General features: G+C 37.1%; 1 protein-coding gene across 8 annotated transcripts in view; it reads left to right on the top strand.

Moving 5' to 3' along the window:
* MAP2K5 (mitogen-activated protein kinase kinase 5) overlaps positions 1 to 25,187 on the top strand; it is a 245,476-nt gene that overhangs the window by 151,078 nt on the left and 69,211 nt on the right. For 4 of the 8 annotated variants that reach the window (XM_023527273.1, XM_011385905.2, XM_011385892.2 and 1 more), the window contains exon 17: positions 12,370 to 12,399. The exons of the other annotated variants lie outside the window; for them this stretch is intronic. In XM_023527273.1, the coding sequence (XP_023383041.1) occupies positions 12,370 to 12,399 (30 nt within the window). The remainder of the gene's footprint in view (positions 1 to 12,369; positions 12,400 to 25,187) is intronic. 8 annotated transcript variants of the gene reach the window in all.

Raw genomic sequence — 25,187 nt, 5'->3', positions numbered from 1 at the left:
AAAAATTTTCTATAGATATTTATAATAGAATTTTTCCCAAGGAAAATTTAGCATAAAAAGTACATAGTTGAATATAACTACCTTGTCTTATGGAAATATTAAAAGTTGTGAATATATCTCTTCTTTTTCTATTTGCCTTTACATATATTGTTTAATAGGTGCTAGATAAGACTCATTAGATACCAAGAAAATGAAGTGTGATCTTCTACATTTACAAGCAAACAAAGAGGCGTGAAATGAAAATAAAGGTATTAAAAGTAGCAGGGATCACCCAGCCCAGTACCCTTGACAGAATCTTCTGAAGAATTTTGATGAAGAGTATATAAATCTTTCGATGATATCATTTCCATGTTCAAGGGCTGTCATTTTAATTCTTGAACTGTTAAAATGCTCAGACTTTGAATTAACCAGATATGTTGGCACCACCACTTAACAATCAGTGTGATCTTGGCCAAGTCATTTTGCCACTCCAACTCTCAGTTTCTTACCTGTAAAATGAAGATAACATTAGAATTCATTCATTTCTCCAGTACTTATTGGGTAGCTTTTTTGTGCCAAACGCTTTAAGTGCTGGGGATACGGTGGTAAATAAAATAGGCATGTTTCCTTTTCTTGTTGAACCTACAGTATAACAAAGGAGGTAGATGATAATAATAGTAAATACATATTTTTTTGAAAGTAGGCACTTTCAATATTCTCAGCTTTTTTATAAACCCTTTCATTTAACATTAACAACCCCATAAAGTTACTTTGAGAAGTAAGCTTCTCTTTGAAATAACATCCTCATTTATGTATTGGGTGTTTACCAGATGACAAGAATTATGAAACATTACCTAGACTTGGTTCTTGCTTCTAAATATACAGGAGAACCCATTCCCCAACCCACACTCCCCCACACATACACCACATACACACACACAACACACCCAGAGACACAGCTGTCTCTAGTGGTCTACAGCTGCGGCTTTGTTTGCCTTTCCAGCCCTTGGTGATTGTGAACCTGGGCTGAGGGGTGACGGATGACTTTGGATGCCCTATGAGCAGCTGCTGTCAGACTGTCTAGACCATAAAAACTTGGCATTTGGTATGATCCACTTAAATACTGATACTTTTCTCCTCTTCCTTTTTACAATTATTGTCACAAATATGAGTGGAAGTTAAATGTTATTATTAGTCTGCTGCTCCATCTAGTGAAACATCTTACCTGTTGATCAGAAGTTTATACTGAAAACAATCAGAAGCAAAAGGATCAGAGTTGAAAGCGCCCAAACACCAAGGAAATTTCAGTGGAAGAGTGTATAGGAAAGCAAGCAGGAGTGTGATTCTAGAGTCCTGGTCATGGGCCTCCTCGTTGTTGAAGAATGTTTAGGAAAGAACATGTAACAGTTTCTGCCATTCATTTCTCTGCTCTTACTCCCCTTTCTATAATTAACTTGATTTTTTCCATTGTCTTTTTTTTGGTCTAAAATTTTTTGTAACCTATTGCAAGAGGGAGCTGTTTAAATGACCTTTGGCATATGATGGATTGACTAGTTCCGCCCTTTGCAAGGTTTGTGAAGGGATCCAGCTGTCTCAGATTACCATGCTTAAATGTGCATTTTCCAAGGTTGTCAGTGATTGTAGTGAATGTGAAACTGGCAGACAAAGTGAAGAGTTTCCCACTGAATGAGGCATTGTTGAGCTTGCTTTGTGTTCAGAACTGTCGTGAACAACCATGAGATGGACAAAACAAGATGGAACAGGTGCTAGCAGTCCCAGCTAACCATTTTATTATTTTGATGGATTTCAGACTGATTTTTAAAGTTTTTCCAACAGCAGCACATGTCCAAATTGTGTATGCACACAAATACACACAATTTGGTCTTAAAAAAAAACCATTAAATCGACAAAGTCTTGATATGAAGAATAAAGAAATAAAGAGAAGACAAAGCAAGCATTTGACAACCCATATTCAAATGTTTGAAGGATTGTTGGCAGAGAAGAGGGGTGACGGATGGCTGCTGCCTTATGACTGGCAGGCTGAACTTTGTGAAGCTAACGCAAAAAAATCCCATGGTTTTCTATTCAGTATAAAGACGAACTTTCCAGTGGATAGACCCCTACACCCTTCCTCTTCAACAGTGGAATCATTGCCTTTAAGAGTAAAGTGCCCCAACTCTTGGGGATATTTAAGTAGTGACCGAATAACCACTTGTCTTGGAGCTTTTTGTTTTGTTTTCACGGAAAGAAAAAAATTGCTTTGTAGAAGAGACAGGTGTAAGGTTTGACAAGATACATTTATTTATCCATTAGTCCCTCAGAAAATTTTTGTCAAGTGCCTGTTATGTGGCAGCACTGCACTAGTCCCTGGGGGACTAGTGGGGGACATAACCGGCACATTGCCGGTCACTTGGGGAATGAATCTGACAAAATCCCTGCTTTCCTGGAGCCTACATTTTGAAGAAGGGTACTTAACAATAATAACTTGTTAGAAATAGTGTTTTATCATCATGGTAACTGAGCAGTGTGAAGTTACTTTTGAGTCGAGATCTAAAAGATAAGAAGGGGCCAGTCTGCTAGTGATAACCTGTCAACTCTGAAGTTCTTTGAGTGTGATAATTCAGAGAAGCACTGCTCCTACCTTTGAGATATCTAGTGATAAAAACCACTGCTCCTAGAATTCCATCAATACTCAAATCTATCAACCTGTATTGGCTTTAAAAATCCTCTCGAAGATCCTACAGACCATATTACATACTTTGGTCCTGAACTGAATAATAATAACTTTAACATTTCCATAGCATTTTAAGAAACTTTTACACACCTTGTTTTGTATTTAGAGACCAAAATCTTTTTTAACTAGAAGAGAGACTTTAGAACTTGTTAATCAAATTCCTCCTCTTACCAATGAAGAAGCTCAGTCCAGAGGCAGGAGGGAATGTGCCCACAGTGGCAGCACACAGCTAGCACTGTGCAGAAGAGCCTGGAATCTGGGACTTCTGACATGAACTCTGGTGCACTTTCCTCTTATTCGTAGCCATTAACATCTTCTTGCTCAGTACCATTCTGACAAGAAGGGTAACAACATAACACGTTATGTATACATAACACTTAAAGCCATTTGATATTCATTATCTCATGTAAGTTTCTCCCCACTATGATGGGACATGACTGAAAAGTCAGTAATTTAAGGCAGCCAAGATTGCTCCACTATATAACATCAGTGTTCCCATATGACAAATAAGGAAACTGAGATCCAGAGAAATTAAAGGACTTTTCCAGGAAAGTCTAAGTGACTAGACCAGATAGCAGCAGTCATGTATCCTCACTTTGGATTAAAGTCTGCTTCTTCCATTATGTTATAGAAAAGTAGATCAAGTAGTTTGGGGGGGAAAAATGATGAATGATAAATATGAATGAGCAGGAAGTTAGAGAAAGGAGAAGACTGGTTTATCGTGACTCTGCTCATTAGTCAAGAAGACTGCTTTTCACAGGATTACTACCTATACTATCTCTATAGCTGGTTCAGTTTACCATATTTTGAAATGTACAATTGCCATTGTTTTTTTAGAAACTAAGGCCTAGTTTATTTTCTTAAAAAAACAAAAACCAACCTAATCTCTAGTACTTCTGCTGAAATAGGAAGTAGGTAGATAAAAACACATCTAATCAGTAAACATTATGTAGTGCTACCCTGTGCTGGCAGTAAAGATATAAATGTTGCCCTTGGGAGCTCCTTGACTAGGGAGAAAGGTAAGGAAACATGCAATGGAAGTGCATAGGACTGGGCGGGTGAGAGGGAGGGCTCACATCAGTGTTTTTCTTCTCTCTCTCTCTCTCTCTCTCTCTCTCTCTCTCTCTCTCACACACACACACACACACACACACACACACACACACACACAGAGGCCAGAAGTATGAGAATATTACCTGATTATACTCCCTTGACTTTGAAATGTCTAGAAATAGAAGTATAGACTGGGTTAAGGTCAATAGACTATACCCTAGCACTGATGTTTTCTCAGGTACCCACAGCTACATGACTCCAGGGAGCAGTTTAGAAATGGAGACATCTTTCCTGTACCCCCTCAAGCTAGGTATCTAGGGACTGTTATGATTAAAGTTATCCACTGTCATGACACAGGTCAGCATCACATAAACATTGAAAGGGTGTCAATTCTTATTATGAAGATCAAAATAATTATTAAGCATATGAGATGGATTTGGGATGGTTAACGCTAATCTTTTTCCTTCTTGCAACCCTTCAGTCTTTAATAAGAAATAAGCCTCCTAAATTAATCATAATGCCTAAATATGTGACAGTAATTATTCTAAGCAGTGATGTATAAGAGTGTCTTGCCAGTTAAGACATCTTATCAACCTCTTATACTGAAGAGTTTTGTATAGTGTGTTCATTAAATTATTGCAGCTTAGAAACAGTCAAACCATGCACCCCCATGCTCTAGGAGACATCACCATAAGGGGGTTATCATAATCAACAAATGCTTGGTGTCAGCCTACTGCAGAATACTATTTCCGCTGTCATGCAGAATATATAAAATTTTATGACTTAAGAGCTTGTCCTTCAACAAGTTATAATTTACCTGGCATTAGAGACACAAGAAGATGTAGAACATTAGGAATTGTCACCAGGTGTAGTATGTGATACACTGTTCAGTGAAAGGTATAGACAGGGAGTGGTATGAATTGTCTTCAAAATCATCTTCTGGGACTAATTCCCAACAGAAGAGGAACAATTTGAACTAAGTCCTGAAAAGATAGGTAGCTTGGAGTTCCATTTATTCATCTGTTACACCATCTCAGATTCCAGATAGGAAAACTACCCTCAGTATTGCATTTTGAGTTGTGCAAAAATTTGAAGAATTTTAATTTTTTTTCCTGTTGGAAAAGTAGAATGTTTTTATCTGTCATGACTGAACTTTGTCTCATTTTAATTCAGTCTCTCACTCTGAATTTCTTCTCAATGCATAGAACACCATCAAAAAGGGACCTTTGTAGTTGTTTTTAAGTGACTTTTAGACTTTTAGTTTTATAACCAGATATTTTAATTAGCATTGCTCTGAATAGAGCCACTAATGGAAATCAACTTGGAATGATTAGAGTGTCTTCAAAACTTTTGACAAAGCAGGCCTCTTTAAATGGAGGATGTTTTGTTTTTCTTTTTTAAAAATTAATTAGCTACCTCATATTTACTCGCCTATTTGAAATTATATATGGCATTTAAACCATACTATTGAACCAAAAAATTATTCAGTCAGAGTTTTTGGTCTAATGTAGTATATAGATATACACACACATACATACAAACACACATATACATATATACACATATGCATATTTATACATATACATACATAGCTGCTTTTAAGGAAAGAGAGAAAACATTGCAAATGAAATAGGAGAGGAAGGAGAAGCAGGATTAGACCAAGCAGTGTTTAAAGATTCAAACAATAGCATTTAGCATGAAATCTACTTTTTATCATCCTTACCCAGCCATCAGAATGAAGAAAGACAGTGTCCAGCTGTAGCAGTAGTTTGGTAGCTGGAGAATTAGAAGTAAAGGTACTAGTGCCTGAGGGGTGGGTCATGAATTAATAATTGCTGTGTGGCGGATGAGCCCCGTCAGAAGAGCTGAAAATGAGGAAGTTGCCTTGCAGAGCGCTATCAATCACTCAGTGACCATAACTTCCAGTAATTAGTGTATTTTATGGGCCTTTGCTTCAGTGGCTCGAAAGCACATATGCTCCAGTCACAGCTAAACTTTGCCAGAGTAATATTCCAGGATGATTTATCCTCCTGCTGCACTGGGATATAACCCTATATTAGGTGAAGATTGTGAACTAAGCTGCAATAAAGTGTAAGTTTAGGTACAGTTTGCCCAGGTTGAGACCTCAATGTATCATGCTTTTCAGCATTCATGGTTAGGCTATAGCAAGCAATCATTTTTAACAGTGAAACAAATAAAGCAATTAAAGGAACAGCTTAGGATATTGTACTTGTGAATTACTGTTGCCCTCTCCCCATTTAAGTGTCCACTGTAATAAGCCCATTGCTGATTTAAAAAAAAACAAAACTATAGAAACATTTATTTGTGATGCCGTCTTTTCTCTGTTATTATTAGTAATCTCTGGGATAGAATGCAGGACCTTCTGAATGATGGAGAATTACTTGATTTATTTCATTGTGTTACTGTGTTTAGGGTCCTTAAGTTAAATAAATTTTCTTTTTATCAGTGGACTCTGATGAAGACAAGTAGTTCTTTTTTAAATATTAGCACATGCAAAGAAGCACTCCTTATTGGAACCTCACATTTAGGCTCCTTCTACACAAAGAAAATGTTATTTGCGAACTCTCAGGAGCACTTGGCGCTTTTTGCACAGGCATAATGAGTTATTTGCCGTGGTTCACCCACTGCACTAGAAGTCTCTGGGGCCTTTGTGGCCAGGGTCCTTTGCCATTGCCAAAACATCTGTAGAGCCCAGAGTTCCTAGTAATTTAACAAGCTTTGCCACCAACCTATAGTATGACCTTGGGCAAATTAATTAAGCTTCTGGTGCCTCCACTGGGCCATAATTCTGTTTGTGTTAAAGAAATCCTGAGAGTTTATAGGAAAGTGTTATGTGAAAAAAAGATAAAATTGAATAAGAGAGAGATATGCATGGTTTCACTGTGTTTTCAGAGTGAAATGTTTCTACACCGCTTTTTATGATGATGTCCTTGAATTTTTTTAAATAGAAACCAGTAATAAGCTAATTTCACCAAGCGTGGGTGGAAAGGTGTACACAGTTTGATGTTTTTGTTATATTTATTATCCCATCTTTAATTTGCAACATATTATAATATCATACAAGTTAAAACAATAATAGTAAAACAAACTAATTGTCTTTAATTAAAGCAAATTAGGTTTTGACTTTAATATATTTGATGTAGTGAGAACTGATAACGTGGAAGGTCCCAAAGGTTATTAGGGCATATTTCTGTTGGGTCTGATGGTGTTAGTAATAACCCTCTTCCTCATAGTTCTAGACATGAACAAATATGTCACTTCATCAGTCTCTGTTACTCGCACTTATGCCCCTCCACAGGGGTTGCAGATTCCACAAGTTATCAGCTAATGGCGTTATACATTAAAAATTGAAGCTTTCCTCACTCCGAGGCCTTTCAAGGCTTTGTTCTTAAGCCCTAGACACTTTGGAGTGCAGCTGCAAACTATAGGCAGAAGATTAAATTAATTTGTAACTCTTTTTTTTTTTGGGTCCTGCGTTACTAAATCCTCCACATTTAATTGAAACCCTACTTCAAGACGCTTTGTGTTTCTGTGTTCTTTGTTGTCAGTTTAACCTCCATCGCACTTTAACACTGGTAAATTGCTGTTATATCCTTTGGATTGTTTTTAAACCTTTCAGTAAGAGGACAGTGAAATTGATACATGGAAAGAAAAGTAAAATCTTAGGGTAGATTTTGAGGTATTTAATATTTATTATGGTTCTTCACCAGCATAGTTTCAGATGATTTAAACTCTCTCTCTAGGACTGTGTAAATTGGTCTTGGGATGAAGTCTCACCTAGGGAATTTTATGTAATCCAGTAGTTAAGTCTGATTTTTTAAAGTTTCCCTGTGTCTGAATGTTCCAAAGTGGCTACTGCATTTCTAGAAAATGAAGGTTTAACTGCAGTGCACAATCTAAATGCAAAATCCTTAGATGGCAGTTTAATTGTGTAAAATGTATACAAGGTAATTAAGAACAAATTTTAGAACATTTCAGACTATAAAGTCCTCCTTCGGCTAGATGACTGGCTATATTGAAAATGCTTATTTTCAATTTGCAGTTATGCTGAGAAACATACAATATGCCTAAATTAAGAGTAAAAACTCCTGTGCTCTTCAGAGTAACTATAAATTTGAAACTACTCCCACATTGTTGATATTCTAAGTGGGAGACTTGATCACCAAAAACATATCCTGAATTTGTGTCCTGAATTTACTTTCTGGCTAGAGTGTATGTTTTCTCTTTATGATTTTTGACTTCATGGTGATAATTATTCTTATCACCAACAGAAGCCATTTTTATTGCTTTGTAAATAAATATCTTCTGACTTTTTGTTAATATACTAAGGTTTCTATCATGCGCTTGTTATATATTTGGCAAATATTATGATCATACCCACATACACTTACATTTGTTATTTAAATTAGAAAACCCAACATATTCAAATGCTACTAATTCAAGAGTATTTCATAGATGATGGTTGGACAAATCAAAGATCAATAAAATGACACTTAGGAACAGTCCTAGTTTACAGTGAAATGTTAGTGGTTTACTGTTATTTAAATGTATTCCCAACTGGTAAATGTTTTCAGAGCGTGCTTTTCTTCCTTTTACATAGTAAATCTCCCACAACAGAGTATTTAGCAGTTTGCTGAATCTTAAATATTTGGAATTAAAATGCACTTTTTTATTTAACATTAAACAGAATCTTTTCCCGCCCTTAGCCCTACCTCTAACCTCCCCCCCCAAAAAAAAATAATAATAAAACTTTTCCAAATCTTTTAGAAGTGAGCCAATCTCCTCCTGGGAATGAAAAGGATATGAGAGTCATTTGATGAATTGCTGGCGCTTATGTGAGTCCAATTTTTCAATATACTTTTTTCTTTTAACTGGACTTAAGCTGCCTATATTTAAATGCTTCTTTTGTAAAGATGATAAAGAGAGCAAAGATTTCTATTGGCTTAGCCCTAATCTGTTTGCTTTGTTGTGATTCTTTTTTTTTTTTCTTTAACTGTTAACCTATTTATAAATCTAAATCTACATACAGAGGTCATTGGTTGGCTGAACTTAAACCATTTTACTCAGTAAATTTAATTAAGAAAATACAGTGCAACTCATAAGCAAATGAGTTTTTTCCTAGTTTTAAACTAAACCACCCTCTTGAGTGCTGATTGCCTTGCCCGACCCCTGGTGATACAGAAACAGGCAAAATTAAAAAGGACATTAAAGCTTCATTAAATCTGAAACACATTTAGTACAGTGACATATCTGCAGGCCATTTCAGAGAAGATTACATACTCTCTTTTGTAAGTTTCCTAATTTATAATACCTTGACAATAAAAACTGAGGAAATACAAGTAGATTAATAGACCAGTAGGGGTAAAAGACGGAATGGCCCCCAGTTTGCCTGTCTCTGAAATATTCACTCATAGCATATGTGCTCCCTCTTCCCCATGAGGGTTCCATGTTTATTTTAACTTTTGGCAGCCTCATAAAGAATTTGTTCTTCATGCAGCCATATCTGGTAAGAGCCTTTTCCTTTTTCACCTTCTAATTGAATTTGGTAAAAGGATTCTAGGACCTAGCTATATATTTCTTTCTATTTTGCCACAAGACAAATGGTGTGGAACATAAACACTGCAGCTGCTGAAACCTGGAAGGACAGGGACATACATGGAAGGGAGCTCCCTCTCCTGGGGCCTTAAAATGACCGCTTTTGGTGCCAACCTAAAAGTGACACTGCCAATTTTCACTGGTGCAGAATTGGAATCCTTGTTCTGCTGCTGGAGCAGCCCAGTGGTGACACTCTGTGAGAGAGGAAGTGATTGTTGTGCTGCTCTGGTCAAGGACGAGGAACCAGTCTCTCTCTTCTGACTCAAAAGAGGTCAGACCTGCAAGATGTTTAGAAGCAGTTCTCTCAGGAATGTAGCTCACAAGTAGTACTGAGATTCCACAGGATGTCAGGAAAGTACACACAAAGCAAAGCCAGTCCCAAGAATCATGAGTTCACTAGTTCAAGGACTGCCACCTGTTCCCAAGAAGACTGGCACAGAGGCTCCCAGCTGGCCAGCCTGTACTGAATTTTTTCTGTGTTCTTCTGCATGGCAGTATCTCACAGAGTAAATGAATGATACCAGCTATGCTCATTACCTTGTACCAGTCATGACAGGAGAATCCAAGTAGATGAGAGCATGTTCCCAAGTCAGCTGTAGCCTGGCCTCTCCATGGAACAGTGATGACTTAAGAATTTGAGGCTTTATATTGAAGTGGGAAGAATTTACATATCTCACCTTATCCCACTTTTTTTAAGCCTTTCAGTTATTATTGCTTATTTAGTTCTTTAAACTGTAGGAACCAATGGTCTGCCAACTAGTTTAGATTTTAACTGCATGTATGGTGGGCAAGTTTGTTCTGCTGGTAAGCCATGTGGGCAGAATTCTTCCATAGACCCTACGGACATGTTCAACATGTACCCATGTAAATGGCACAGTACCCATAGAAGGGCTTGAGATAGAATGTTCTAAATGTTTTCTAGTAGTTATGAAGCTGTTAACCTTTTTAGATGAGGGACCCTCTTTTTGGTAGTTTTCTAAGTCTAAATGGAAGAATATGCAAAACTCTTAATCCACAGATCAGTGTGATAATAGCTGACAGCTTTTAGTGAGCTGTCACTGCATGTCAGTTCAATACAGAATAGTGCCAACACCCAGCTCACCTTTTACCACCACAGTAGAGCATGGTGACTCCTCCTGAAACCATGTGCACACTCTCACTAGCCAGAGATACACTGTATTTACAAAATGTAAGGCAAATCAAAGGCCTATATTGGGTGGGGGTGGAGTGAGGGCCGTGGAGAGCTGAGTCCCTCTCCTTCCTAAGTAATAGCAGTTATATAGACAACGAACACAATCACACAAAACTGAAAGAGAGTTTGATTAGCATTCACATTCTTTCCTTCACCACATCGCGTGATGTTTTTGTTATTTATACTCAAAGGATTTAACAATATCCACCAAATGAAATAGTGATAATATAACTTTATATCTTGAAAATCAATGAACTCTGAATATATAAGAAGTGAGTACAAGGTAATGAAACTTAATCAGGTATTCCAAACATATATATATATATATAATTATATATATACATCCAAATGAGTGTTGGCCCTTTCAGAGCAGTCACCTTACATGGTTATATGGTTTATTTCTATTATATTGCTTTTGCTCAAAACTAGTTTTAGAACTTAGAAAATTAACCTCAGCATTTTCGTGTCTATCCTTAGTAAGGAACAATATATTTATTTTTTGAAAGTGGCGGTGGGTTTTGGTAACCCATAGGCTATTTAAACCTTAATCAACAAATAATTTACACAATCAAAAAGCCACGGAATATAATTGTGAGTCCAAGATAAGATGCGATTCTAATAAAATAAAGTAGGTGTTCTCCCGTTAAAGTGTTTTTAAACATAATTCCAAAAAGAAGAGTTCACAGATGTTTAGTAGTATCATTGTCTTTGAAGTAAATGCACAATTTCTCAAGATCTAGAAAGCAGTGTAACTCTTTGGAAAGAACACTGGGCTGAGTTGCAAGCCTTGGGGTTAGTCCCTAGGCTTCAAGGAACTGTGTGGGAACTTCTTCAGTGGGACTCTGGGGTTCTAATCTGTAAATTGGATTGATGATCTCTAGGATCCATTCTAGCTTCAGAGTTCCCTGATATAGCAACTTTACTTCAAAAATAGTTACAAATACATTAAAGAATTTTATGCCTAAGGATGGGCCGCATTATGCAGTTGCAAAATTTTGCCATTATTTTCTTTTAATGAGTTACATTATGTTTGGTAAATTTAGTCTTATTACTTTATATCAGTACTATTCCTGATCAGATCATTTTGTTTTTACAGGTGAGGATCCAAAGACCAAAATTAAGTGACTAATCTGGAAAACACATAGCAGTTTACAAATCAAGCAAAATTGGAAGCTCTAAGGATTTACTTTCAGTTTCAGACTTAGACCTACAATTCTAACTTCACAGTCATGAAATAGCCATTTTCTCAGTTGTAGCTCTTTTCTTCTAGCTATGGATAGAAAATGTATGAAAAAAAAAACTAACAAATACTTGGAAATAATGGCAAAATTTTTTATTTCCTGTTTCATTCCCCATTTCTTACAGCCCTTCCTATATACTTGTAATTAAAACTCTACAGAGCTGTGGGCTAGAAACAATTAGGTGTTCCCATTTGACAAGAGGAAAAGCCAGCGGTTTCCATCTATAGTTTACATCTCTGTCTGGAAGAAACTCACGCACGTAAATGTGAATAATGCCCATACAGCTGAGAATATTCTTAAGAGAAATCACATTAGGATAATGTTTAGTTGTTAAAGTTAGAATATTTTATTGGGGATGTAACATTGTCCAGTGAAAATGTCCGTTCTAAATACAACTCTTAATGTAATTACAGTAATCATTTAGTTTGTGCATTCGAGGTTGTGAGCCTTTTATATTTGCTGGATGCAGTTCTGAAATTTAGTACTTGTCTGTCTTAAGGAGATCTGCCCTGCATGCAAATCTATAACTAGACAAATATTATTTCCTTTCCCAGCTTGCTCTTGGGAGGTTTCCATATCCTCAGGTAAGATTGTTCATTACTGCCGTTTGCCACTGTGACATTCATTCCTATGTATGAAGGTGCAGGGAGCAATTGTGAACATTTGAGCCACATACAAATAAATCTGTCCTATTAAATTGAAAAGTGATATCTTAAAGGAGTCATTTAGAAGTCTCTATTGATTTTTGATTTTTTTAAACTCCAGATTTTTTTCCTCTTTGTTAAAGCTTGAAAGCCCATCATCGTGCTCTTTCTTTGTGTGACATTGGTGATGTTTTCCCTTATCCTAGCCCGGTACCATGTGCTCATATTGAGACTGAGGGAGAGGCACAGCCTTTCCTTGGTACTTTGAGCTTTGGATTCATTAAAATTATTCAAACCAAAGGATTGAGATGAAGGGTAAAAATATCTAAATAAGTCATTATTTTTGCTAAGCAAATAGGCCCCAATTTTATGTGAATGCGATTTTGAATATATTCTTTTTTAAAAATTTGTCCCTTCTTATTCACATTTCTAAGAAAACAAACTATCCATTATATTACATTATTGAAGATAATCTTTATAATTTCTTTAAGGTTTTTGTTATAGATGAGTGCTAGCACTTAAAATATAAAGCTGTTTTGTAGTTTGAAAATGATTCCCCAGTGTGTGGGGGGAAATAAGTAAAATGTCTAGAGGGATAAAAAATGAATGGTTTGACTGTTTTCCTCTGGTTTGATGCTCACTGTTTTTCTGGCATCTTGGTCTGTACAGGCCAAAGTGCCTGGAGGCATGTCTGATTTAAAGGTGGTGTTGGTCTCTGCTCTTTAAGCATCTATTAACTTGCTATTATTATGCAAATAAGTGTTGTATTACACATACTAATTTATGCATGGTTAGATTATGCAGATGCATCACAAACATGGTTATTGAATAATAGGACGGGGCTCATTCTCTCTACCATATTTATAAGCAGTTTTAAGCAAATCCTCCTGGTACCCATGTGGACATTTAAAGATACTTCATTCACTGAAATGTCTCTTTTGTATCCTTTTTCTTTTACAGTTAAAGCCATCAGATAAGTGGAAGAGAAACTGTCCAAGTTGTTAGGTTCAAGAGTGTTAGTCTTTTTAAATTTGTAGCTTTCTTTGTTTAAACATAATCTTTTTTTTAAAGAGAAAATCTAAAATGTAGTATATTGCTTGGCATACATGCTAACATTTAGTGAGATTTTAGTGTATATAGCCTGGCTGCTTAGCTCTAGGTAGCCTATCAAATTAAAATCACATTTTCAGGATTTATAGCTCATTAGAATATTTATCTCAGTAAGAGCTTATTCTGTCAGTAATTTTTAAACAATTCATTGTTTGACCAATTTATGCAGTCTCCTAGAATTTTCTAAATGAAGAGAAGAGGCCCTATATACTCTATCTCTCAAACAAGTTGTGGTAAAAAAAAAAAACTTGTAAATCATCTAATAAAAATGCGAAAGATTGAGAATGTAGCTATATTCTTGAGATTCCTAATGTCTGGGGTAGTTAATCAGTGAGATTGGATAAGTGATTAAGTCTAAGAAATGGATTGCCATTGCATTTGACAGATGAAGCATTTGAAGGCTTTATTCAGATTTGGGAAGAGACTTTATACCTTTTCAGTGTTGTTTTCTTGACTGAATATGCGTTTACTTGGTCAGTCAAGTGGAAGTTGTAGAATTCTAATGTGCCAAACTTCCTCCTTAATGATAGAATTGGGGGGAAACTGTACTCCTTGCATTATGATAGAATACTCTTACCAAATTAGGACTTTTCCTTCAAGTAGAAGCAGCTTTGATGCCATCAAGTCTATTTCCTAGATTTTTCAACAGAAATTTGTGTGCTTTGTTGCAAGAATCAGTAATGACTTTTGGTAGAGTTGACATTTATTTTACAGGCTTTGTACTATAGGCTGAAGATCGGAAAAGAATACTTTATAAATTCCTTTCTTGCCCCTTCCCTTTTGCCCTCAAATAAAGCACATGAAGAAAAATGTTTATAGTATCACAGAGAGTGGATTATGAAATAATACCTTCTCTTTGGCCCGTATTGCCTCTGTGAGATAGCCTCCCCTCATAAATTAGGCAAACAGAATGGCTGATTTGCTCACTATTGAACCACAGCTAGTTTGGTGCCATTCATTGAACCCCAAGTGGAGTAGTCAGGAATGAATCATGAACTCTCAGGATTAGACGGGATCTTAGACGTCATTGAATCAAGCCTCTACAGTATCTAGAAAGCAGACATCCACATTCTGCTTGAACACCCCTGGTGATAGGAAATTCACCACCTTACAAAGCAGCCATAGAGTCGAAGCAGTGTCCTATTACCAAGATGAGGACTGCCTCATCCCAATTGTCACAGTCACTGGTTTGGTCCTTGAACACATGAAAACCTTTCATCTATCCTTAAGATTACAGCTTTGAATCCCTTCTATACCCATGGCTGGGGACAGTGCCAGGGCATTGCTGCTCTAAACTGAGAGTCGGTTAGGGCACCAGATCTGAACCCTATTCACTAGTGGCAAGTTGTAAAGATGAGTGGCCTATTGGAAAGAGATCTGGATCAGGAGCTAAGAGATGAGAATTAGAACAAATTCTGCCACAAACTGTGGTCACCACAGGCCTTAATTCTTGCTCTGGACCCCTTGGAGACCTGTTTTCTTATCTCTAAAGTGAAGATCCTGATACTTACCTCTCCTACCTGATTCGAGGAAGTATGCAGGTGAAATGAGATGGATATGAAACCACTCAGGAAAGTACAAGGGGCCACCCCACTGGCCTTGATGTTGGGGTGTAGCACAAAACAGAATTTCTAATTGTCAATCAAAGGTTGCAAAAGGATGTGCTCAGCAACTTGCCAGCTGGAACTGGAACAGAATAAAATGAGCAGAGGGGAAAGTGAGAGGAAAGCCTAGCTTCAAGACTCGTCCTTCCCCCAACCTAGCATCAGTGCTGCTGACAGCATCGTTAGCAGCACCTCTTCCTGCCCATGACACAGTGTGTACCCCATGGGGATGCAGATGAGGGAGGGATGTTGGGAAAATATCAGAGTCAGTGGCCTGGGACCAATATAAATTTTCGTTGAAATAATTTTATATGAATTTCATTGTTTTGTGGGTTGGGCTTTTATTTGGTATTTGAAAGTATTACCTATTTTAGTTGCCTTTAGGCCTTAAAAATTGCAGAGCCTCATTGGCATGCAGTTCAGGTGGGGAGCCACTAAAAATGCAGAGCCTTATTACTGTAACTTATAATAGGAAGAACAACGATGTCTTGGATTCATCTAGCACCTTTCCGTCTTTGAGCTCCAGAGCACTTTCTGTGATCTGACTCAGGCTGTACATCCCCCAGGGATTATTATTCCCAGCCTCCAGATGAGCAGACCGAGGCGCAGAGAGGCGAGGCACCTTGCCTTAGGGAAGAATGGGTACAGTTAGATCTAGGACTTGGAGACAACTAAACCCAATGACTGGCTCTGTGTACTTCGAATTTGGTTGGCTGTTCATACCACTGCTCTTCCTACTTAGCCCCACCAAGCACTTGTCTTGGTTTGCCTTGTTTGCCCCAGGGAGGCCTCTTGTGTAAATGAAAAATGCTCAACATAGGAGGGTTGTGCCATTGTAGACGATGACAGGACCATTCCCTAGAGCCCTTTTGCTTTTCTTACTGTGTGTTTAGCAGAGTGACAGGGGGATCTGCAGGGCCCCAGAGCTCTCACTGACACCAGTGCCATTAAATTCTGGGTGCCTGTGAAGCATATTCTGTGATAGGATCATGAAAATTTGTGTTTTTAAATATTTTACAAACAGATAGTATCTCAATTTCTTGAACAATTTAGCTTTAATAGTAATCTGAAAAGATGTGCAGTTCTGGACAAGGACTGGAGCTGTGTATAGTTAATCATGTAGATCCAAATTTAGTTGACTTAAAAACATGATGGTGGGCAATGGTTTGTTTAATGACACCACAATTTAAGAGAAATGAAAAAGATTGCCTGCTAAAAATTGTCATCCTTCATTCAAACTTTACAGTAGTGCCCTGCATTAGGATGATAGCAAATCCATTAGGACGACTTCTCGGGATGCGCCAGCTCTGGCATTTGGAAATTTGGTAAAAGCAAAATGCCACAGGAAAGTGAAGATAATACAGACACAAATGTATTTAAAATACTTTGCATGTATAAAAATGTTCTTCTTTTGGCTACATTTCCTGATCTTGGTTAATAAATTACATCAAAATGACCTGAAGTTAAAAAAAAAAGGAAAAAAATCTGAGCAAATAGTGCCCCTGGTATTGTAAAGCTTTGAATGTTTTCACACTCCATTAATTTATTACTTCTCTTTCTTCATCTTTAAATTTCATTTTTTTTTTTTTTCAAAAATTCCGGCTCCCTGCTGCTGCAGTGATTTTCATCTTGTTGTTAATTTTCCCTGCTCCATATGGAGCTCCAGACATTTCACCTGGAGGCTGTACTAGATTTTGCTGTAGTGATCGTACTTCCGGAGGCCAAAACTGTCATTTAGGGTTCCTGGTGCATCTGTCTGCGCCAGGCTTTTCACTGGCATGGGAGAGTGTGAATAACAAATTGGATGCACCTGAGATTCAGATGATTAGTGTGTTTTGTGAATCTCCACGACTTGTAAGCAGATAGCTCGGTCGGGGGGGGGGGGGGGGGGGGGGGAGGGATTGATGGGAGGGCTAAACAGTGACTGTGGGTGAATCTGTACTCACACCTTACATTTGGGGCTTTGCAAGGGAAGTGCAAACATCCTAGGCAGTCTGAGTGCAGAGAGAGTAACAAATATTTCATCCTGCCTTGTCATTGATTAGAAAAGAGCCTTTAATTTCATTTCACCCCATGTTGTGATTAATTTGCATTCTTTGTCAGAAGTTAATGGAGTTTTTTATGGTTCACTCTGAAATCCTTGAAGACATCAGACTTGATCTGATGTTTATACAACCGCCAGCGGAATTTTTTCGTTTGATTGATGGCAAGCTTGATGTTATTCCAAACGGCTTTTTAAGCTGTTTTTAAGAATTATTTGAATAAAATGCAAGCAAGATATTGTTGTAAGATCAAGATTATCTGTTAAAAATCTGTTTCAAATAAAGAAGATGATAAGTAGTAAGAAGGATCAAAAACAAGACATATAGTGAATAGTGATGTTATTTATTAAAATACATAAGAATGACATTCAAATAAATTATTACAATACATAGAGATCACTTTTATTGAAAAAAATATACTGTCATCTGGGAAAATAGAATAATTAAGGCTAAGGTAAAAGGAAAGTCTGGATCTTTAGGATTAAAAACCTTTTCTACCAATTGGCTAATTCTCATTTATTCAGCCAGCTTTTGCCACCAATGTACGAAATAGAGATCTACTGTTCTTAACTCAAGGAGACAGGGTCTGTCAGGCCTGTTAGCTGAACAAAATGATGACATATTACTTGTCTCAAAGAGGCATTCTTAAATCCCAATACAAGTTAAACATAAGTGGATAATAGAGGATTTTAAGTGAAAGACAAGCATTCTTAATAGTATAACGACTGGCCTTTTTCACAAGATAGTACTGAAATAAAAATATCTGTTAAAAGCAAAATACCCCAGTTGTTCATAAGAGAAATATGTTTACCCCCTTCACACTATACATCACAATCTAAGGGGAAGCTGTAGGTGGCATTTGGTCAGAATCCTCTGCCACTAACCAAGGAAGTATGTCTTGCAGATGCTTTTTGATTACTAATATCATTTGTTTGATTTGAGGGCTTTGCCTTGCTTCAGCAGATTCTCACTTTGCTGTGATTGCTACTAGTGAGACTCATAGGTCAACAAGCTACTTATCTGAGCACTTTCATTTAAAACAGATTAATTTATTTGCTGTATCTGAAAGTTTGCTAAATAATTGGATGGTTTTAATTGAAGTTACTGCTTTCTGATCCTTGTATTAACATGATCTAAGGTCCTTTTATTATATGCAATCCATATTATTGACCAAATTTGCCCTGTTTTCATTTAAATGTAAGCAGCTTGTCAAGGAGAAAATATTTTGTTTAACTTGGCTTAGAAACCTGCTATTTTAATGTGTGGGTTTTTTTTCAATTGACAGACTGTCTTTTAAACATTCATTTATTTTGTAGTAATAAATTGTGCTCTGGATAGAGTATTTGTCCCATAATAGAGTAGAAAACATATGTTCTGAGAACTGTTTTAAAATATTAAGCACTTTGTAAAAGCTGATGTCAAATTCTAGAATTTTTTTAATTATAGAATTTTTACACCTAATTTTATTCATGTTGTAAAAACCTTTGACTACATTGTTACTAATTCTAATTTTGGTAATCTAACAATTTTCTATTTAATTAAATTTAGACGATAGATATCACTATCTTATTTATGTATTAATGAATGTACTGATTATGCCTAGACCGACTTAGAATTGCACAGTAATTCCTAAAAATTTTGCCTTCTTTGAAAAGAGGTGTTTGGAATCTATTCTTTGTTGCATGAACTTTTTGAAATTCGGAACATCAAGGATTTTAGTAAATTCTAAGTATCCAGTTTTTTGTGTAATTTCTCTAATCAAAGGAAAGAAACAGCAATGGGTAATTGCCCCAAACTTTAGATGCTCATCTTTACTTGGTAAAAGTCCAAAAAAGCAATATGCAGGCAGTTTTTTCCCTAAACAGATTTCTAGCCTACATGTTTTAATTCATTGTTTATTTTTGTCCTCATTATATAGGATATAAATGTTTAAAATATACTGATATTTCAAGCCATAAAATCAGATTTTATGTTATATAATGTGCAAAGATGAAATTTAAGTAATATGAAGATGTTTACTTACACACACTTACACGCATCTCATTAGGGATTTTTTAACTGCCCGTGCCAAATTCTTCTCCCAGTATCTATGTAATACTTGTCAAAAGGTCTCATAAATGTATTTGCTTAGCCTATGCCAAAGATAGGATGTAGGATCCTATTATAGCTTTTTTTAAATTATGGTGACATTGGTTAACAAAATCCAGTAATTTTCAGGTGTACAATTCAATAGTAAGGCATATATATTGCATTGTGTGTTCACCGCCCATAGTTAAATTTATTTCTGTCACCACATATTTGACCCCTTTTACCCCCATCCCTCCTCCCCACACCACCACCCTCTGGTAACCACTAGTCTCTTGTCCATGTCCATGAGTCTCTGTTTGTTTGTACCTAGTATATCTTTAAAATAGAGCAGAAATGGAAGAGAAATCATCCCGAAAGTGTGGGTAGCTTAGAAATGTGGAATTTTCTATTAAAGGTTAGTTACTTGTTAATACCCCAATTGAGGTATATTTAGTTAGCTAGGTGTTAGCGATTCCTATCTTTTGTTTTTTGTTTTGTTTTGTTTTGTTTTTTTCAAAGAATAACCCCATGGATTTGATTTTATATCACCTTCTAAACTATTGTATGACATACATTTGAGTTTAATTTAACATATATTTTTCATTAAGCATGTACTCTGTGCCTGACACTGGGAGTACAGAAATGAAACAGATGTCCTTGCTCTCAAAGAGTTTAATACAGTGAGAAGAAAAACCAGACAAATGGCAGTCAGTGTAAAAGGAACCCTTCAAGAAGTGTTATGCTCTGCCCTTAAGAGGAAGAAGTCAGCTCACTTCAGGAAGTCATGAAGGTTTCACAGAGTAGGTGACGCTTGAGCTAAGGCTTGGAGGCTAGAAGCATGGGAAAGAACTTTCCAGGCATTTCAATCCCAAGGAGAATTATCAGGTAAGAGATAAAACTCTGAGAGGTTCCCTGTTACGCTCTGTGAATTTGACTTGGCACTTTACAGGACATTTTCTAGACTACTTGGGGGTGAGGGAAAGGGCGGAATTGTCATGATCAAATAAGCTAATGCCTAAGAAAGCACTTTGAAAAATATAAGGTGGTAAACAAGAGCAAGGTAATATTAGTATTATTTATATTTCCAGAAAGTACTTTAGGGATTTACCTATGTAACTCTGAAAATATATGACCATGTCTCACACTGGATAGGACTGAAATAAATTACTTTTCTAATCCCATAAGAGCCTTCCTTTACAGCCTTTCTTTTTTGAATTATAATTTATCATTCACAATCACAATCATAGTATATAGAATTATATACAGAATCTAGTCATTTTTAGTTCAGTAACTGGGGATCATGATTCTTTTACAATTCTGAAGTAGTCAGTTTCCCCCAGAAATAGAATCGAAGTTTGCGGTAATGAATTTGGTACCCAGTTTGGCTTTCAGGTGGTGACTTTGCCATCTTCTCTTTCTCTTGGGTTCTGTGGTCTGGGAGGCCTTGCATTTCTCCCCCTTTGGTTTTACTGGTTGCTGTCTGCTACTTCATGGAATCATAGAATTTCAGGATATAAAAAGATCTTACAATGATCTAGTCCAACTCCTATATTTTATAGAGGAGAAAGTAGGGATCCATGGCTATTAAATTACTCATGATAACCATGTATTCAGCAACAAGGTTAGACTGTCCCCCACTCTAGAGGGATGGGGGGCAGGGAGAAAGTGAGATAGGGCACCCAGAGGCTTTGAGCCCATATGGCCATTCCTATTTTACACACCTATCCACTGAAGTACTGCCTTCAACTGGTGTGTCTGCAGAGATGGAAATTGCTATCCCAGGATGTTCCATGCCTGGCAGGTAATTGCTGATGGGTGTGGATCCCTGGGTTTGGAGTGGGGGCTCTGGGGAGTGGCCTTCAACGGTGGTAGTAGCAGCAGCAATAGACTTTTACTGTATTCTAGTGTTTCACTTATCACCATTCAGTATAGAAAACTTGGGTAGATTTAGGGCTAGGAGCTCTTTGGCATCTAAGTTAAAAAGGGGGCAGACCTGGCCAAGCTTTGTTTGAACACAGATTGCTTTTTAGATGTTTAACTAGGAGCTAGGAAAAGAGGCAGTTGTCTGTTTATGCACAGAGCCAAGGTATCATATCCAAGGAATTGTGGGAAACTAAAGCAACCAATTAGAAGAACCAAGTGTGGGCTCTTGTTATGCTGTATACTGTCAGATCTACAGATGGTGGCCACCATGGAGAGAAGGAAAGAAGAGCTGAGGGATAGAATAATCTCTTGTTTTCTATTTAGAAACAGGTCGCAGAGAGTGCCATTCTGGGCATGAAAAGACCTTTGCTGTGGTCTTACTTCTAGTTTGGTAAAATACAGTAAACAAAAGAAGACTTCCAGCCAAAGGCCTCAGTCCAACCCCTGCTCTTTGGACAACCCTATGCCTCCTTTATATCCAGGCAGCCGGAAACAGTCAATGACTCAGGGAAGAGGGGACCAGGAGGCAGCAAATGGCACACCCAACAAGTCACAAGTTAAAATATTGTCAATACATGGCTTGTGCTCCAAATAGACACATAGAGCTAACCCGAGTTCTGGCTCTGGCTTTTCTAGTTAGTTGTTTGACCTTATGTTTTTTTCAGATCTCAGTTTCCTCATCTGGAAAATGATAGAGGTGTTCTAGGTCAGTAACTTGCAGAATCATGGAAAGATAGGACTTAGAGTGGGTGGGAATCCACTCTTCAACACATGCACACGTGCATACACACACAAACATAGGAGTAGTTCTGCTTTTATCTGTTAATTTAAAAAATACATCTAAGTAATATCTTCTAGGAACTAAGAGTTTTTGGTAAATGGAGTCTAAAAATGCTGGACTAGATATTTCTGTGGTCTCCTTTCATCTTGTTTGAGCAATTTCTTCCTCTTTTTCATACCTTCACCCACCTTTCTTATCACCAAATGAGGTGTACTGAAACCTAATTTTAGCTATATCAAAATATTAGAGGTATGAACTAAAACTCTGAAACAGAAGTCAAACTTTATTCAGTTTATTCTAGATCCATGACTTCTTTAAATCTGTTTTGAATTTCATTTACAGTCAAGCTAGTAAGACATGTGAATTAACATGGTTATGTGTGATGTATTTCAAGATTCTTTCCCTCCTAATCCCATATGAACCACATATTTGCTGCAATTGCAGTTTATCTCAAAATCTCAGGCCAAAGAATGTTGTCAAAAACAACATGGTAAAAAATAATAATAATAATAAGTGCAATGATATGTGGAGTCTTAGCCCTGAAAGAAAATCTTCCTAGCAATGCCCAGAAACGTCGCCTGTTAGGGGAAACTGTCTTAGAAATACAGTGTCCTGAATCCAGGGAATTGTATTTGATCCATATATCCAGTGGCATTTAGAGGAGAGTGCAGCCCTGTGCTTAAGTCTTAGCTCTGACACTAAGTTTCAGTGACCTTAAATAAGTTACATAATTTTTGCAGAACAACTATTGTATCTTATCCATCTTCTAGGTCCTAGAGTCTAGTGCAGTGCCTGGCATAGAGTAAGTACTTGATAGACGTATGTGTATCAATTAATTAATGGTTTGATCTAACTTTACTTTTTTTGCATGTTGGCACAGTAGATTTTAGAATCAGGAGAAACTAAGAATCAATACACATCCTTAGATTTTCATAATTTAGTCCCCTTTCTTTTCTTCCATGTTTATATTCTCTCTCTACCCTGCCAGTATTAATACCTGAAGGATAAAAGCTTCCAAGGAGATATAATAGTTGTCTTCAGATATTTGAGGGTTCTCGTTTTAAGAAAAGACATGGATTCATACTGTCAGGAAGGTAGAACTGGAACAAGAGGTAGAATGGACATTCATAAGACTTAAGCTCCTCATCACTGATGCATTCAAGCAGAAGCCTGGTCATCAGGGTTGTAATGAAGAGGGGACTCAAGGATCAGACCAGGGCAGAGAGCTAGGTTAGATTTTAAACCTTAAGATCCTTTCAGGCCCCAAGAGTATGATTCTGATTCAGTGTTGGGCAGACCTCTCCTCAGCTAGACAAATAAAAGGCTGATGCAGTTTCTGTTGCAAGGGAGAGGCAACAGGTGGAAATTTCATTAGACTTGTCTAGATTCTGTAATTGGTTTAATCATTCACTTACTTTGACTCCCACATACTGTCAGTATGAAACCCATAAGAAATAGAAGAGTACAGGAAAGGAAAGAAGTGATTCTTTTTCGGTCTAAGACTTGTATACGTCTCTGTTTCTCTCAGCTGAGCCAACTATGTGATATGGCTGTCAAAAATGTGAATGTACTAGCAGCCTCCACAACTTTCTGCTAAATAGTGTATAGTGTCCAGAACAAGGTGATCTAAACCAGTCAGTCCACGGTGTGTTCAGGTGTGGGTGTCATCATTTATGAGGAACATGCACATATGACACCACATTTAGAGAAAGATGACCACAGTGGTAGAGAAAGTGAAATCATGCCTGAGACCTTCCAGGCAGCTTTCTGGTTCAGGGAGCAGAAAACCCAACAAAAGGAGGAATTTATTGAATTGTGTGACTGAAAAGCCAAGTATTGCTGGTTTTATGTAGAGCTTGATCCAACAAGTCACTTTTGACTGTATTCTTAGTAGGCTGCTCCCTTCACAGAGCAAGAATGGCTGTTGGGGTTTCAGTGCTACCTGCTTCCCAGTTTAGTGGAAAAGAGCAGATCTCTTTCCCACAGGTAATCAGAGACCCTAGACTGAAGTTTGATTGGACCCGTTTAACTCCCTGAGCCCAGGGGACTTAAATAATGCTGAATAGTTAACCCTGAACCACATGCCCCACCCCTAAAGCTGAGGGTGAAGCCATCTTCCCATGAAGCACATGGGCTACTTGGGGGCAGAGGAATGTTGTTAGGGTGTCATTACTAATGGGAGGGTGTAGGATAGAAGGCAATCAAACACAGCAAATGATCATAGGAAGAAAATAGGATGTTCGTTCAGGAAAGAAAACATTGTGGAGACATGATAACTATCTTCAAATATGTGAAGAGCTGTCATTAGACTTAATCACTACAGCTCTATGTTACAGGGAGACATGTTTAGACTCAGAATAAGAAAGAATTTAAAAAAAAAAAAATTTAAGCTACCCAACATAGAATCATTGAAATCTCATCATTGGATGTCTTCTAGTATCTTCTAGGAAAAGACAGGATGCCTGTCTGTCGGGAATATTATAAAGCAAATTTCCTTATGGGGCAAGGAATTGGACTAGGTGATCGCTAGCATCGTTCTAGATTCTGTGGCCTGTGGAGGATTCAAGCTAATAGAAATACAAACTGAATAACTCCAGAAAAACCCTTTCAAACATTTTGACACATTTTTAAAAAAAAAAACAACAAAAAACTTTTGCTATTGTAGACTTATTTGACCATGAAGAGTGGAATGGTCAACAGAAGAAACAGCACCACCCCCAACCCTCACCCTCTTAAACTAGATTCTGAAATTAGACCACCATTTTGGAGAACAGAGAAAAGAGAAGAATTTGATAAAGCAAATGTGTAAAATCTTCTTCCAAAGGAAAGTGCTTAATAGACTCCTTGGCCAGACCTTATACCATTAGAGGAAATGTTAATTTTGTAAATTCATATTGATCATTTCGAATTGTGGTTCTAAGCTCCTGCTTTTCTCACAAAATTTAGGTTCTAAGTACTAAAACTTATATTTGCTCAGAGGATGATTTACCATGGCTCCTGTACACCTATGTGGAGTAGGACGTGAGCTGCGTCAGTTTTAAATACACAAAGGAAAAAAGAGTTTAGTCTGATAGTCACTGATGAACGGGAGGTAGGATGGCACAAGTGAATTATGCTTGTTCATTTTATATTATTAGAAATAATATATAGTATTTATTTTGTTTTATAATCATATCTAAAATTGTCAGTTTGTGAAAATTT

This window comes from Pteropus vampyrus, unplaced genomic scaffold, assembly GCF_000151845.1.
Source record: "Pteropus vampyrus isolate Shadow unplaced genomic scaffold, Pvam_2.0 Scaffold15, whole genome shotgun sequence".
In the NCBI taxonomy this organism is placed as follows: Eukaryota; Metazoa; Chordata; class Mammalia; order Chiroptera; family Pteropodidae; genus Pteropus; species Pteropus vampyrus.
The sequence above is the reverse complement of the archived record's forward strand: the minus strand, read 5'-3'. Positions and strand labels throughout refer to the sequence as shown.